Genomic DNA, 14845 nt, shown 5'->3' with positions numbered 1-14845 from the left:
CAGGAGAACATGAAGAGGTTGGGGTATACCTATTTTCGTTGATGGCGCATGCGCATTTCAAATATTCATTGTTTTCATAGATTTTCAACAAAATTTAAAAGAAATTTTTAATTTTTGGTATCAGGAGAACATGAAGATGTCGGGGTAATCTCGAAATGCAATTCCCGCCAAATTTGAAATTTTAAATATAATATAAATTCAAAAGCACGTGTTTAAAAAAGAAATTTTTAATTTTTGGTATCAGGAGAACAGGAAGTGGTTGGGGTAAACCTATTTTTTTTGATGGCGCATGCGCATTTTAAATATTCATTGTTTTGATAGATTATCAACAAAATTTAAAAGAAATTTTTAATTTTTGGTATCAGGAGAACATGAAGAGGTTGGGGTAAACCCATTTTCGTTAATGGCGCATGCGCATTTCAAATATTTATTGTTTTGATAGATTTTCAACAAAATTTAAAAGAAATTTTTAATTTTTGGTATCAGGAGAACATGAAGAGGTTGGGGTAAACCCATTTTCGTCAATGGCGCATGCGCATTTCAAATATTCATTGTTTTGATAGATTTTCACAAAATTTAAAAGAAATTTTTAATTTTTGGTATCAGGAGAACATGAAGATGTCGGGGTAATCTCAATATGCAATTCCCGCCAAATTTGAAATTTTAAATATAATATAAATTCAAAAGCACGTGTTTAAATAAAGAAATTTTTAATTTTAAGTATCAGGAGAACATGAAGAGGTTGGGGTAAACTTATTTTCGTTGATGGCGCATGCGCATTTCAAATATTCATTGTTTTGATAGATTTTCAACAAAATTTAAAAGAAATTTTTAATTTTTGGTATCAGGAGAACATGAAGAGGTTGGGGTAAACCCATTTTCGTTGATGGCGCATGCGCATTTTAAATATTCATTGTTTTCATAGATTTTCACCAAAATTAAAAGAAATTTTTAATTTTTGGTATCAGGAGAACATGAACAGGTTAGGGTAAACCTATTTTCGTTGATGGCGCATGCGCATTTCAAATATTTAATGTTTTGATATTTTTGAATGAAATTTAAACATTTGTAATTATCAGGATAATATGAAGATGTCGGAGTAATCTCAAAATGCACTTCCCGCCAAATTTGGAATTTCAAATATAATAAAAATACAAAAGCACGTGATTAAATAAAGAAATTTTTAATTTTAAGTATCAGGAGAACATGAAGAGGTTAGGGTATTCTTAATTACCAAACCTGCGCATGCGCTTTTTAATTTTTCATTGTTTTAATAGTTTGTGCTCTAAAATTTGGAAGAAAATTTGAAATTTAATTATCAGGAGAACATGAAGAGGTTAGGGTAATCTCAAAATGCACTTCCCGCCAAATTTGGAATTTCAAATATAATAAAAATACAAAAGCACGTGATTAAATAAAGAAATTTTTAATTTTAAGTATCAGGAGAACATGAAGAGGTTAGGGTATTCTTAATTACCAAACCTGCGCATGCGCTTTTTAATTTTTCATTGTTTTAATAGTTTGTGCTCTAAAATTTGGAAGAAAATTTGAAATTTAATTATCAGGAGAACATGAAGAGGTTAGGGTATTCTCAAAATGCAATTCCCGCCAATTTTGTTATTTCAAATGTAATAGAAATGCCAAAGCACGTGTTAAAATTAATAAATTTTTAATTTTAAGTATTAGGCGAATATAAAGAGGTTAGTGTATTCGTATTTACGTTAACTGCGCATGGGCTTTACTAATTTCATTGTTTTGGTAGTTTCCAATAAATTTCACAGAAATCTTGAAATTTTTAAGTATCAGGAGAACATGGAGAGCTTGGGGTATTCTTAAAAACCAATGCTGCGCATGCGTCTTTAAAAATATCATTGTTTTGATAGTTTTTGCAAAAAAAAGCACGTGTTAAAATAATGAAAATTTTTATTTAAGGTATTAGGAAAACATAAAGAGGTTATGGTATTTTTAAAAAATATTTATAACACTTTATAAAATAAAACAATAATGCTGTTGGTTATACAATTACATCTTTATTAATCTTAACTTTTTAGGAGTACAAAAAATGAATACAACATAAAACATTTACTTCCGTTTTGGCCTATTGATTATTAAATATGCCTATACTTTTTTTTCTTTTATGACATTATATCATTTGACTTATAAGAGAAAAAAAAGAAGTATTAACTTGATTGCTGTTAAAAGTAGATTTTTTTAAATTCATGATCAAAAATGAAAAATTAAGAAATATATCTTTTCTTAAGAGATAAAACACCATAAATATCAAATTATTTTGATCATAGAATCAAAAATAATAATTTTCACAATTATTATAATTTTTTTTAATCGTCCAAATAGATAATTCCATAATTTCTTGAAACAATTTCAGTGAAAAATAGAATACATTATGCAATTATCTCTATGCATGTGTAATTTTTGTGAGTGTGTACCATTTTTCACTATATATATATATTTATTGTAATCAAATGTTTCGCTTGTTCAAGTTTTAAGATCTTTCCTTTTCTTCTTTTTTATATACAATAAAAACATTTTTCGCTGTTCTTCTTTCTGTCCACTTGTCATTTCCATTTTTAGCACCTTAACTGTAAAAAAATTAAACTCATTTAAGTAATAATAAATAAATATTAATAAATTAATAAATATAATAATAATAAATAGAATCTTGCAAAATTAAATATAAAAGAATTAATTTAATTACCGTCTGTCACGGGAGTCTGATCGAGAACGACGATCTCGGCTTCGGCTTCGAGACATAGATCTTCTGCGTGGTGAATGTGAACGAGATCTAAAAAAAACAAATTTATATAATTTGCAATTTAGAAAATATATAAAAAAAATTATGAGCAGTTCGCTCGATAACGTTTTAATTTTTTGCGAATTTTTTTTTTATATAATAAATAAACAAAGGATTATTGTTTATAATGAAAATAAAATGCAAAATATTTAAATCAAATATTAAATAAAACAAAATTTATTTACTGTAAATATACTATAAGATAAATATTATTTAATATAAATATTATTTCATATAAAAAATTTACATTTATAAAAATATATGAATTTTTCTAAATAAAATAAATAAATATCGTATATAAAAAAGAATTACATATAATGGCAATTAAATTATTATGTAATGAGCAAAAAATGAAAACGAGGTCGAACGAATAAATTAAACACATATAGGTATAAAAATCATCACAAGGCAATGTAAATTGAATTAGGATCGACTAAGTCCTATTTACCTGGGGGTGATAAAATACTAGTTAGGTATTTTTTTATATATAGTAATTAATAATTAATTTTAAAAAAATGACATCTCACCATAAATGGTAAATCAACCAACAACAAAAAAATTAAGTATAGTTAAATAACCAAAAATTATTGAAAAAAAAATTAAATGTTAAAGATGTATGGATTCCAATGACAATTCTCCAAGGCTTCTTAAATTTTTTTTTTTTACATTAAAAAATGATTTCCCAAACTTGAATTAGGGTTACAAAATTAGCATTTATTTTTTTCTGCAATTTTTGAAATTTTTAATTTCTAATTTAGTAAAATAATATATTTAAAAAAAAATACTTTGCAATTAAATTTTATAATAAAAGTTTTGATTTTTTATAGTGGACAATGAAAAATTCGTTTTTGCATTCGAATATATGAAAATTAAAAAAAAAAAGAATTATTCATCCTTGGAGATAATGTCGTATTGGTAAAATATAATAAAAAATTTTGGAAAATCGGTGAAATACCAGACAACTGTGAACATGTAGTGGTGGTGGTGGTGGTTGGTGGTGGTGATGGTGGTACTTGGTTGGGTGGGATGGTGTGTAGGTGGTGATCATTTTGCTTTGCTCGGTCGAAGAGAAGTAGCGGTCGCATGTCAGCTAACAAGTAAAACGTGATGGTTGACGAGTAGAAGTAGCAGTAGAAGTAGCAAGTAGTAGTAGTAGAGCTTGGGGTGCGGATGGATCGATTTTTTGTGTTTTTTTTTTTTTTTTGAATCGCGTCAGCCGTTTTTATTTTATTTTTTTGATGGGTTTTTTTTCACGATGCTCCTATTTTGTCGCTCTTAGAAGTTGAGGTAGCCGGAAGATGTCGTTTTTTTGATTGATGGGGAGGTGACGAATCGACGATAACCCGGACGGACAGCAAAATAACGAACTGTCATGCGACGGACAAAGTTGACTCCTATCGGTGACGTGGTGGTGACTGATGGTGACGTGGTTGGGAGATTAGTGGGCAGGCAGGCAAAAGATTTTTTTTTTGTTCAGTTTTTTTGATTGCTAGCAATAATTTTTTTTTGTTCACGGTGGCTGTAGTAGTAGTAGCAGTAGAAGTAGTAGTAATGACGGGGAGACGAGTAGAGCTAGAAGCTGACGCTGGTAGAATCTGCAAACGTCAGTTTTACCAATTTTTATAATCATCATTGTTATTCATACTCCTTGCCACTATTTGTACACGCTTTTTATATATTATTTTTTTTATAATCATACGAGAAATATAAAATTTTATCAATCATTTAAAAAAAAAAATTGAACTTATTTTCAAAAAAAAAAAAAGCTAGACTGCCCACATCTGGAATTATTTCCCATAAGAGTACTTTTTACATCACTTTCAACAATATAAAAAAAGAGAAATTTTGTGTAACTGAAAATAAAATGTTTTAGAAAAATAATATAACATTTTGAAATATGAAAATACCTGAATTTTTGAATATTCAAATAAACGAAATTTTCGAAAAAATTAAAATAGAATTTTTTTTTCTTAAAAATAATTTATAAAATTTCGTTCATGTGAATATTTCGGTAATTAAAAAGTACTCAAATCATTCAGAATATTTTACAGTAAAAATGAAATGACCTAAAAAAAAGAGAAATAAAAAATTAATATTAGATTTTCTAATTCCACGAATCAAAACAACACCAGACACCACTTTTTCTGCTCTAATCAATCCAGTTAAATATTGGATAGAATAAAACGGTCGCCAATGAGAATCAATCTGATCTCTTTTTTTAATTTTTACATTATTATTTCGTCCAGTCAACAAGGATTCAAATATATATATATATATTTAACAAATAAAAAGAGATCGTGATACTGAGTGCCATTTAATGTAATTTGCAAAAAGTACAAGCGGTACTTTTTCATACCTACTTGTTAATTGGCGATTTAGAATCTGAAAAATAAATTAACAAAAAAACGAGATTACCTCGAGTGCCGATTATTTGATGATCTTCGAGGACTCTTTGAATTGGATCTAAAAAAGAATCAAAACAAAAAAAAACATAGTTACCAATTTCATCCATAGATAATTATTTACTTGCACCTGTAAAATTGAGTCGCGAAATTCTAGCTTACCTCTGGTACCGACTGCCACTTTTTCTTCCTTGACTTCGTGATCTCGACCTACAATAGCGTGAGAAAGAAAAAAAAATCTCAAATCTATTTTCAATTTACCAAGTTGTTTAATTATTGATGAGGAGCCTAAATAAATTTTCTAAGATCAAAAAACATATTTATCTCATTCACACTGATCTCTCATTTTATCATCTGAAATTGCCCTTTTGAAAAAATAAAAAAAAATTAACTCTTTCTCACACCTTCAAGCTCTACTTCAAGAACTGTTTTCAGTTCGCAAGCCAAAGAGCATATTATGATTTTGTTGACAACGCTGGGATACTGATTTAGCAAAAAAAAAGAAAAAAAAATTATGAAAATGAGTCAGCATTCTGGAATCAAAAATTGTTCTTTCGTTTCAAAAGAAATGAGCACTTTGTAAATTAAATGCATTTTCTTTCAATAACAATTTTCACCATTTCTATCTACTTTCTTTTATATTATGGGATTACAAAATTGACCCATTTTTTAAAAATTTGATTGCGTTACTTACCTTGGAGAATATCGAGGACCTGGTCTACGTCCTCCGCCACCACGACGACTTCTACCTGAAGACATTTCGACACGTACTCTTGTTCCAAAACAACGACTGTAAATAATAATTACAATTGAAATAAATACAAAAATTACAAGTGAAAATTCTTTTTTTTTTTTTTTTTTTTCTTACGTTCCGTCTAATCCTCTAACTGCATCTTCGGCATCTCTGGGATCGTCAAATTCGACAAAAGCAAATCCTGGTGGATTTCTGGCAACCCACACATTTCTCAATGGACCATATTTACTGAATGCGCTTTCAATTTCGTGCTTACTGGCATTACTTCCCAAATTTCCGACATAAACTTTGCAGGATAAATCCCATTCACGATAACGTGCCATTCTATTTAAAAAAAAAGAAAAACGATTTTAAAAATATTTAACAAAAAGAATTAATGATAGAAAACCTTACAAATTTGTTTCTTAAAAGAAAAAAATAATCTTGACTAGTTTTCTAACCTTAATTTTTTTATAAAAAAATTAACATTTTTTATCAAATTAAAATGTATAATAAAATTAGTCCAAATTTAAAAAAAAATTATTTTTTATTATTTAAAATTTTGTAAATAATAAATGGATAAAAATAATTGTAATATTTTAATAAAAACGATTATACAAAAATAATATTTATATATAGGATTTGATATATAATGAAAAGCATTTATATAAAGTTACTCTCATATTCCATCCATAGAAGATCAATAAGTACAAGGAAAATCAAGATTAAACCCTAATAAGAATATTATTACCACAATTTTATCTAAAAATCAATAAATGTATAATACCTAATACCACAGCTTGTTAGATATTTCGAAATTTTCTATTTCGCGTAACAAAATCAATGCATTTATAAAAATTAAAAACTCAGAGACTTATTAATAATATTTACATTAAAATACACACAAAAGCAGGTATATGCAAATGATAAACAGTCGCCATTTTAAATTATTCATAGAATTTACCTAAAACAGGGATATAATGAAAATGTTAACCTCCTTTAAAAACCAAAAATTACTGAAATTACTCGTATTTTTGAAATAAAGTAACTAGTGTTTAATCACAAATTAAAAAATAAAAAGTAATGATGCTATGAAGAAGGTCGTTTATTTTTTTATTCTCGAATTTCAAGACAAAAAAAAACTGCTATAGAAGTCAATTTAAAGAGAGAAAATAAGACAAGATAAACAATATATTTCCTTACATTATTGGTGAACAAAACTTTCAAGAACTAATGTAATTATTTCACTCTAATTACTTGTAAACGTAATTCGTTTCTCTTCTCCGCACTCCACAAAATCAGTGACAGCAAAATGGCGTCGAAGACAAGCGCCTTGCTGCCGCTAAATCCCTTTTTAGAAAGCTGTCAGATTGTCAATAAAGAAATCGCCATTTTCATTACAACTTTAGTCAATAGAGCAACTAAAATGTTCCCTCTATTCAGTTTTTATATTGAGAAATTGTATATAACCTATAAATTGTGACATTCAATATGTTTTGTTTATTAATTATATGAAGGTTTTATTTTATTATATAAAAATAAAAAACAAAAAATATAATTTACTCTACTATATACTTATTTCTTTTAAATTTTTTAGGTTGGCCTATAATTAAAGAAAGAAATTTTGAAAAGTATCATGTGTTAAAAAAAACTTCAAATATAAAAATAATATTGGAAAATGTATTCTAAGGAAGAAATTGAGAAAAAAAGACTTTCAGCTTTAGCGTTGAGACAGAAAAAAAATATAAATTCAGAAAATGTACCAAAAACACGAGTTGCAATAGTGCCTACTGGGGTAAATAAAAATAATTTCCAAGGAACATCAAGTTCAAACAAATCTAATGTTTATCGGCAAAAATCCACACAAAATCGTTTTGATCCAATAAGTACGAATAAATTTTATCCAAATAAAACAGAATCAATTATGGGAAATTGTATTATGATTAAAAATGATCGATTTGCTGTTGAATTGGCAAAATTTTCCGCATCACTTATTGAATTATTTAAAACAATTCCCACCAAAGCTTATGGTAAAATTATTATTTATTTCTTTATTTAATAATTAAAAATTAATAGTTGTGTATTTTTCTTTTTGTAGACGTGAATTTAGAATTACTTTTTTTAAATATTAAATTATTTCCATTTTCAGATTTACAGAAACGATTATGGAATTTTCATTTAAAAGACTATGAACTTCTATTGGAAAAATTAATGAGACGATCTGATTGTAGAATAACTGGCCTGCCAAAATTTACTAAACAAGTAAATAGAAAATTTTTGAAAAAAGAAAATTATAAAAATTTGTAGTAAACTAAATTCAATTCTTTTTCCAGACTTTTGATAAAGTGAATCAATCGACGGAAATTAAAATAGATTTTTCTTCTATTGATGAAACTTTGAGAGAGTCATTGATGCCTTTTCAACAGGAAGGCATTCGGTAAATTTTCGTTTTATTAATTTTTCAGAAGTGTTAAAAATTTAAATGCTTTTTAAATTTAAAATTTTTTTTGTTTTAGTTTTGGAATAATGAAAAGAGGTCGTTTGATGATAGCAGATGATATGGGACTTGGAAAAACTATTCAAGCTTTAGGAATTGCTGATTATTATAAAGATGCCTGGCCATTATTAATAGTAACACCGTCTTCAGTTAGGTAATTTTTTTTTCTAATTAAATTCAAAACACTTTTATTAAATGCAGCAAATAATAATGTACAAATTTTTTTTTAGCAAAATAAAATAAGTTAGTTGTTTTTTTTTAAATTAAAAAAAAAAATTTTTTTCAGATACCAATGGTCTGAAGCAATTTTTAAATTTTTGCCCTCAGTTCCTACACAGAGAGTGCATCATTTTTGTAAAAATGAAAGGGGTTTTGAATTCGATAAAGTTACCATTGTTTCATATGATTTATTACATCGTTGTAAAGATATTTTTCTTCGACAATCATTTGGTGTTGTCATTTTTGTAAGTATTTTTTTGTTCTTTTTAATTTAATTTAATTTCTTTTTAATAATAAATTAATTTAATTATTTAATTAATTAATTAATGTGTAGGACGAGTCACATTTTCTAAAAAGTAGCAAAACTGCTAGATATAATGCCGCAAAAGAAATAGCATCACAGGCAAATCATGTAATTTTATTGAGTGGAACTCCGGCTTTATCACGACCAATGGAACTTTATTCGCAAATAACATTAATTTCTCCAAATTTCATGGGGTATGAATATAAAATGCATATTAAAAAAGAATTAAAATTGATTTTACAATTTTTGTCATGTTTTTCTTTTTTGAAATTTATTTTTATTTCCAGTGCCACTGAATTTGGAATTCGTTATTGTGCTGGTGTAAAAAGAACCTTTGGTTGGGACTTTACTGGATCATCAAATTTACAGGAGTTGGATTTGTTTTTAAAAGCCTTTTGTTTAATAAGAAGAATCAAAAGTGATGTACTTCAAGAATTACCTTCGAAATTGAGGTAATTTTTTAATTCATTGAATTAAAATAATAAATATAATTAATATTTATTTTTAAAAAATATTAATTTCCTGGAAAACATTCCAGCTAGTAAAAAATTATAAATTATAAATAAAAATATAATTATAATTAATAAAATTGTTAATAATATTAAATTAATTGTCTACGAAAAATAAAATTTTGGAAAAATATTTATTTTTGAAAAATATTTATTTTTCAGACAAGTCGTTGTGCTGGATCCGCATATGATAAAAGTTGGTACTAAAGAAATGGAAGAAATGGCAATGAAATTGCAAAGAAAAGCTCTAACGGGAGCTGAGAAGCACAGCGCACTTTTACAATATTACAGTGAATCAAGTGTTGCAAAACAAAAAGCTATTTGGTGGGTATAATTTTCTCTTTTGCTTTATATTTCTAAATTTTTGAATATTTGTTCATATTAATGATTTTATGTCTAGTAATTATATTACTGATTTACTCGAGAGGGGAGAAAAATTTCTTGTCTTCGCTCATCATCAAGGAGTTTTGGATGCCATTTGTGATGTCATCAGATCAAAGAAAATTGAGTGAGAATATTAATTGATTTTCAAGTTTTAAAAAGCAATTTTATAATAGTAAAATATTTTTATTTCTCTTCTTCAGTTACATTCGAATTGATGGCAAAACAAATCCTGAACAAAGGAAATATTTCGTTGATAAATTTCAAGATGAACGAGAAGTTTTAGTTGCCGTTTTATCAATAACAGCAGCAAATGCTGGAATTACATTGACAGCTGCTCAACTTGTTGTTTTTGCTGAATTATCCTGGAATCCTGGAGTAAGTACTAGAAATTTTTTTAAAAAATTATTTCTAAATAAAAATACATAATTTTTTATTGTAAATAATAAATAAACAGTTGCTTCCTTATGGAGGAATTTATTATAAATAAATAGATTAGATTAAAAAAGCAATTTTAAATTTTAGATTTTGTGTCAAGCTGAAGACAGAGTTCATCGAATAGGACAAGATCGTGGTGTTGTTATTCAATATTTAATAGGTAAAAATACAGTCGATGATTATTTATGGCCAAAAATTCAACATAAACTTGAAGTTTTAAGTAAAGTTGGTTTAGATCAAGAATTTACAGTTAAAGATGATAATGTATCAATACAAGTGGCAATTGATAGTGATCAAAAGCAAATTGATGAATTTATTAATGATGATTCATCTTTAAATTCAAATAGAATGTTAAAAACAAAACCATTTAATTTACAATCAACATCATCATCATCACCATCAAGTGATAAAAAAAATCAAACCCGCCTCGATTCTTTTCTATTGCAAAAAGATAATAATTTTTCATCGCAAGAAAGGAAAATTAATGAAAATTGTAATTCCTTGGCTAAATTATTGGATGATGATGATGATTTTTGTGATATAGATTTAAATGAATTTACATAGTTAATTTGTTAAAAATTTAAAAATGAATGCCTATTTTTTTATTTATAGAAAAAAAAAGTTGAAGTCGATTAATGACTGAGGGAATAAATATATAAATTTCTAGAAAAATTTTTTTTTCAATTTTCTACTATTAAACAGATAAAATATTTAATTTCATAAATTTTTTTTATAATTATTTGCTTTTTACCCCCTTAGAAGTAATTTTTATTATTATAATGAAGAATTTGAATTTCCCTCTTATTTTAAGACCACGTGGTCCTCAAATTTGACTTTAATTTCATAAATGTAAAAAAAGTAATATATTTATTCGTCTAAAATTAATAGTATTTAATATAATATCGTAAAATTTAAGGTTGTTTTATTAATATTATTTATTTAATTATGTAGAATTTTAATAATAAAATTCAATTTTTAATTTCTTAATTGACTAACGTAGTAAACCTAACCTACAAATCGCGCACATGTTCATGACAGGTTTTGTGTCGCGGAGGAGACGAGTGTTTTAAAAAATTTAATAAAACTATGCATTGTATTAAAAGTGCATAATTAATTATTATTACATACAATCATGCAGGTTTCTAATCAAAATAATGTGAAAATTTACAATCTCAGTGCCGGAAGATCACTTCCAGAGGTAAGTTTTCTTTTTAAGGTTATGTTTTCGTTTTGTGATTTTTTGTTATTAAACAATTTCTATCATGTTATAAATATTATTAAGTAAATTTTACTAATATTATGACTTTAAATTAACATAAAATTAAATTACAGTGGTTGTCGGATAGGAAAAAAAGGAGTTTAGCTAAAAAACATGTTGGTAAGTTGGTCTGTCAAAATAAAAAAAAAAAAAGAATGCTGCGCAAATATTTAATTCTCTGAATTAATAAAATATTTATTATTGTTGTTATAAGTTCTGTTATCCGTGTTATAATTTTAACTAATTATATTTTTATAGATATTCGAAGGAGAATTGAATTGATTCAAGATTTTGATATGCCTGTAGTTAGTACAAGTGTTAGAACTTCAAATGATGGTCAATATGTTTTTGCCACTGGAACTTATAAACCAAGAGTAAAATGCTTTGATGTTAATAATTTATCGCTTAAATTTGAAAGATGTTTTGATGCTGAAGTAGTTACATTCGAAATTTTGTCTGATGATTACAGTAAAGTAGGTATATTTTTAAATTTTCATTTACAAATATAAAAATTTTGTTTCTCAATAATTTTTATAGAATTTTTCTTAATTATAAAATTGTATAATTCTTTGTTTTAAGCTCGTATTTCTACAAGACGATAGAAATATCGAAATTCATTCAGCTGCTGGAAAATATTTTCGATTAAGAGTTCCACGTTTTGGTCGTGATATGAAATATCATTATCCATCGTGTGATTTATTTGTCGTTGGTGATAGGTAATTAAAAATTAATTTATCTATTTTCTTTTTCTTTCAAATCAAAATTTTCTGATAAATAAATTTTGTTAGCAATGAAATCTATCGATTAAATCTCGAGAGAGGACAATTTTTACAATCCTATTCATCAGAGGCATCATCAATAAATAAATGTGTTATTAATCCAGTTCATTATTTGCTATTCACTGGTACTGAGGAGGGAAAAGTCGACGCATGGGATCCAAGAACAAGAAATAAAACTGGAACATTAGATTGTGGATTTTATTGTGTCTCTCAGGATACTTCGTTAGTATTTTTTATATAACAATGAATATTTTTACAATTTAAAATAATTATATAAAATTAAAAAATATTGGTATACAGATTAAAATCCGTGCCATCAGTGACGGCATTAAATTGTCAAGGTGGTTTAACAATAGCCGTTGGTACCGCGACTGGTCAAATTTTACTTTATGATATAAGATCAAATAAACCATTTTCAACAAAGGATCATAATTATGGTTTACCTATTAAAAATATCGAATTCCATAAGAATATGGACCTTGTTTATTCAATGGATAGTTCCATTGTTAGGATATGGGAAAAAAATAACGTAAGTAATTGAAACAATATTTTCTTTTTTCTTATTTCAATTAATTATTTTCTTTTTTTAGGGTAATTTATTAACAGCCGTAGAGGCGAATTCTTATTTTAATGATCTTTGCATTGTTCCTAATACGGGAATGTTTTTTATTGCAAATGAAGATGCAAAAATACAAACTTATTATATTCCAAGTTTGGGACCTGCGCCAAAATGGTGTGGATTTCTTGATAATCTCACTGAAGAATTGGAGGAAGATACACAAGAAATTGTTTACGATGATTATAAATTTATTACTGAAAAAGAACTCGATGAATTGGGACTTTCACATCTTAAGGGTAGTAATTTATTGCGTGCTTATATGCATGGTTTCTATATGCATACGAGTTTATATAAAAAGGCACGCGATTTATTGCAACCATTTGATTTGGAGGAGCATAAAAGGAAGAAAATTAAGCAAAAAATTGCTGAGGAACGCGCCAGTAAAATTCATGTATGTTTCTTTTTTATTCTGTTAGAATTATTTCAATTTAAAAAAATTAAAACATTTTCTTTTAATTAAAATAATTATTCGAAATTATTATTTGAATAGTTGGAAAAAACTCTACCAGCTGTTAATAAGGATCTTGCTTTGAAATATATGGATATGGATAAGACAAAGAAGAAGAAACCAGTGGAGAATATAATGAAGGATGATCGTTTCAAGGAATTATTTACAAATCCCGATTTCCAAATTGATACAAATGCAGAAGAATATATTTTGTTAAATCCTGTCATTTCACATGCGGAAAAACGTAAACGTAAAAAGAATGAGGAAGAAGAAAAAATGAAAGAAGCTGCGATTCAAGAGGAAGAAGAAGCAGATGGTTAGTAAAATTTGAAAAGAAATTTCAATAATATTAAATATATAAATAAATATATATTTTTTATAAATTTTAATTAATCTATTTTTTTCGTGATGAAGATAAAACGAGTGCCGATGAAGATTTTGAGGAAAGCAGTTCTGACGATGAAAAAGTTTGGTCGAAAGAAGTGCAGAAAAAATATAGAATGTTAAAGAGAAAGAGGCAGAGAGAAGAAAAGAATAAGGAGGAAAATTCAGACGAAGAGCAAGAAGAAAAGGATTCGAAAAAATCGAAATTATTTGAAATTAAGGAAACTGTTCAATTTAACGGTTCTAGGCTACAAATTCGTAAAACTAACAAGTAAATACAAAATTTTACATTTAAAATTTATATAAAATAATTATTAACATTTTCTTAATATTAGTATTAACATTAATTCTTAATACCAAAAAAAAATTATTTTATAAATCGATATTTTCATTTTTAGATCAAGTCTTGGAAGAAGATTACAAGAGGAAGATAGTAATTCAAAAGTCACCGGATTTGGTGGAAATAGACAAATGTCATTCACTATCGATAAGGTAAAATTATCTCATTTTTTTTTCTTAATAAAATAATTCGAAACTCGTATTTCTTCGAAAACATTTCACGAAAAGTAATTTGAAAAAAAAAATTGCCGAAAATTTAGGACTAAATTCTCTTCAAATTTTTAACTTCATTAATTATTATTTACAAAATTTGTTTTTCCCTGCTATAAATAAAAGTCAATTGAAAAAAAAACAAACAAAAAAAATTATTTAGAATCAAGACTCAATTGAAAATATTGTCTCTTAATTGGCCATAAATTAATTCTCTTCGATATATTATTATTAATTCGCAAATAAAGATTGCTACAATGTATTATTATTTTCAGCGTAAGCAACAGAAAAGGACAAACGATCGTCAAACAATTAACAGAAGAGAATACAAAGGTCTATTGCGGCCAGCTCATAATATAGGGAAACGAAAATTTAAATAATAGTTTTTACATTCATAAAAATAAGAATGTAAATTGTAAATAAAAAAGTTTTCTTTTATTTTAATTAAAAAATTTATATTATTATTTTCACCCAAAAAAATATAATTGAATGAATTTATTGTACTTGTCAAAG

General features: G+C 26.3%; 3 protein-coding genes across 10 annotated transcripts; 2 read left to right on the top strand and 1 right to left on the bottom strand.

Annotated features, from left to right (window-relative positions):
• Nucleotides 1-2008: 2008 nt before the first annotated feature.
• LOC127282234 (RNA-binding protein 1) lies at nt 2009-7344 on the bottom strand. 8 transcript variants are annotated; one of them, XM_051306401.1, is made up of 7 exons: nt 7205-7344; nt 6083-6292; nt 5909-6004; nt 5377-5424; nt 5228-5275; nt 2717-2803; nt 2009-2600 (listed from the first exon to the last, which is right to left on the bottom strand). In XM_051306401.1, exons 2-7 carry the CDS (start codon nt 6289-6291, stop codon nt 2597-2599), a joined length of 492 nt encoding a protein of 163 aa, XP_051162358.1. In that variant the 5' UTR covers nt 6292; nt 7205-7344; the 3' UTR covers nt 2009-2596. The 8 variants fall into 8 exon arrangements, with proteins under 8 accessions (XP_051162358.1, XP_051162357.1, XP_051162360.1 ...); XM_051306400.1 differs by having other exon boundaries at nt 7151-7315; XM_051306403.1 differs by lacking the exon at nt 5228-5275 and having other exon boundaries at nt 7151-7315.
• LOC127282231 (SWI/SNF-related matrix-associated actin-dependent regulator of chromatin subfamily A-like protein 1) lies at nt 7340-10967 on the top strand. Its single transcript, XM_051306396.1, has 12 exons — nt 7340-7464; nt 7545-7977; nt 8097-8209; nt 8281-8384; nt 8464-8598; nt 8731-8908; nt 8998-9161; nt 9255-9419; nt 9639-9800; nt 9877-9984; nt 10061-10235; nt 10383-10967. The coding sequence occupies exons 2-12, from the start codon at nt 7626-7628 to the stop codon at nt 10857-10859; spliced, it is 2133 nt and encodes a 710-aa protein (XP_051162353.1). The 5' UTR covers nt 7340-7464; nt 7545-7625; the 3' UTR covers nt 10860-10967.
• A 326-nt stretch (nt 10968-11293) lies between these two features.
• On the top strand, nt 11294-14784 carry LOC127282232 (nucleolar protein 10). The gene is made up of 11 exons (XM_051306397.1): nt 11294-11493; nt 11628-11673; nt 11812-12026; nt 12133-12269; nt 12342-12554; nt 12633-12861; nt 12923-13342; nt 13442-13715; nt 13814-14054; nt 14182-14275; nt 14608-14784. Exons 1-11 carry the CDS (start codon nt 11428-11430, stop codon nt 14710-14712), a joined length of 2040 nt encoding a protein of 679 aa, XP_051162354.1. The 5' UTR covers nt 11294-11427; the 3' UTR covers nt 14713-14784.
• Nucleotides 14785-14845: the final 61 nt, after the last annotated feature.

The sequence above is a fragment of the Leptopilina boulardi genome, unplaced genomic scaffold (genome assembly GCF_019393585.1).
Source record: "Leptopilina boulardi isolate dan_hultmark-lab unplaced genomic scaffold, ZJU_Lbou_2.1 LbouV2_291, whole genome shotgun sequence".
NCBI lineage: Eukaryota > Metazoa > Arthropoda > Insecta > Hymenoptera > Figitidae > Leptopilina > Leptopilina boulardi.
This window is presented reverse-complemented; position numbering and strand designations above follow the sequence as displayed.

Bases quoted from the DNA above. Each gene is read 5' to 3' on its own strand.
- LOC127282234 (XM_051306401.1), bottom strand. From the start codon at position 6,291: ATGGCACGTTATCGTGAATGGGATTTATCCTGCAAAGTTTATGTCGGA. The intron at 5,276-5,376 runs GTAAGCTAGAAT...ATTCTTTTTTAG, and splicing joins AGTGGCAGTCGGTACCAGAG to ATCCAATTCAAAGAGTCCTC. The intron at 2,804-5,227 runs GTAATCTCGTTT...TGTTTTTTTTAG, and splicing joins TCAAATAATCGGCACTCGAG to ATCTCGTTCACATTCACCAC.
- LOC127282231 (XM_051306396.1), top strand. From the start codon at position 7,626: ATGTATTCTAAGGAAGAAATTGAGAAAAAAAGACTTTCAGCTTTAGCG. The intron at 8,210-8,280 runs GTAAATAGAAAA...TTCTTTTTCCAG, and splicing joins TGCCAAAATTTACTAAACAA to ACTTTTGATAAAGTGAATCA. The intron at 8,909-8,997 runs GTAAGTATTTTT...ATTAATGTGTAG, and splicing joins CATTTGGTGTTGTCATTTTT to GACGAGTCACATTTTCTAAA.
- LOC127282232 (XM_051306397.1), top strand. From the start codon at position 11,428: ATGCAGGTTTCTAATCAAAATAATGTGAAAATTTACAATCTCAGTGCC. The intron at 12,270-12,341 runs GTAATTAAAAAT...AAATTTTGTTAG, and splicing joins TTATTTGTCGTTGGTGATAG to CAATGAAATCTATCGATTAA. The intron at 12,555-12,632 runs GTTAGTATTTTT...ATTGGTATACAG, and splicing joins TGTGTCTCTCAGGATACTTC to ATTAAAATCCGTGCCATCAG.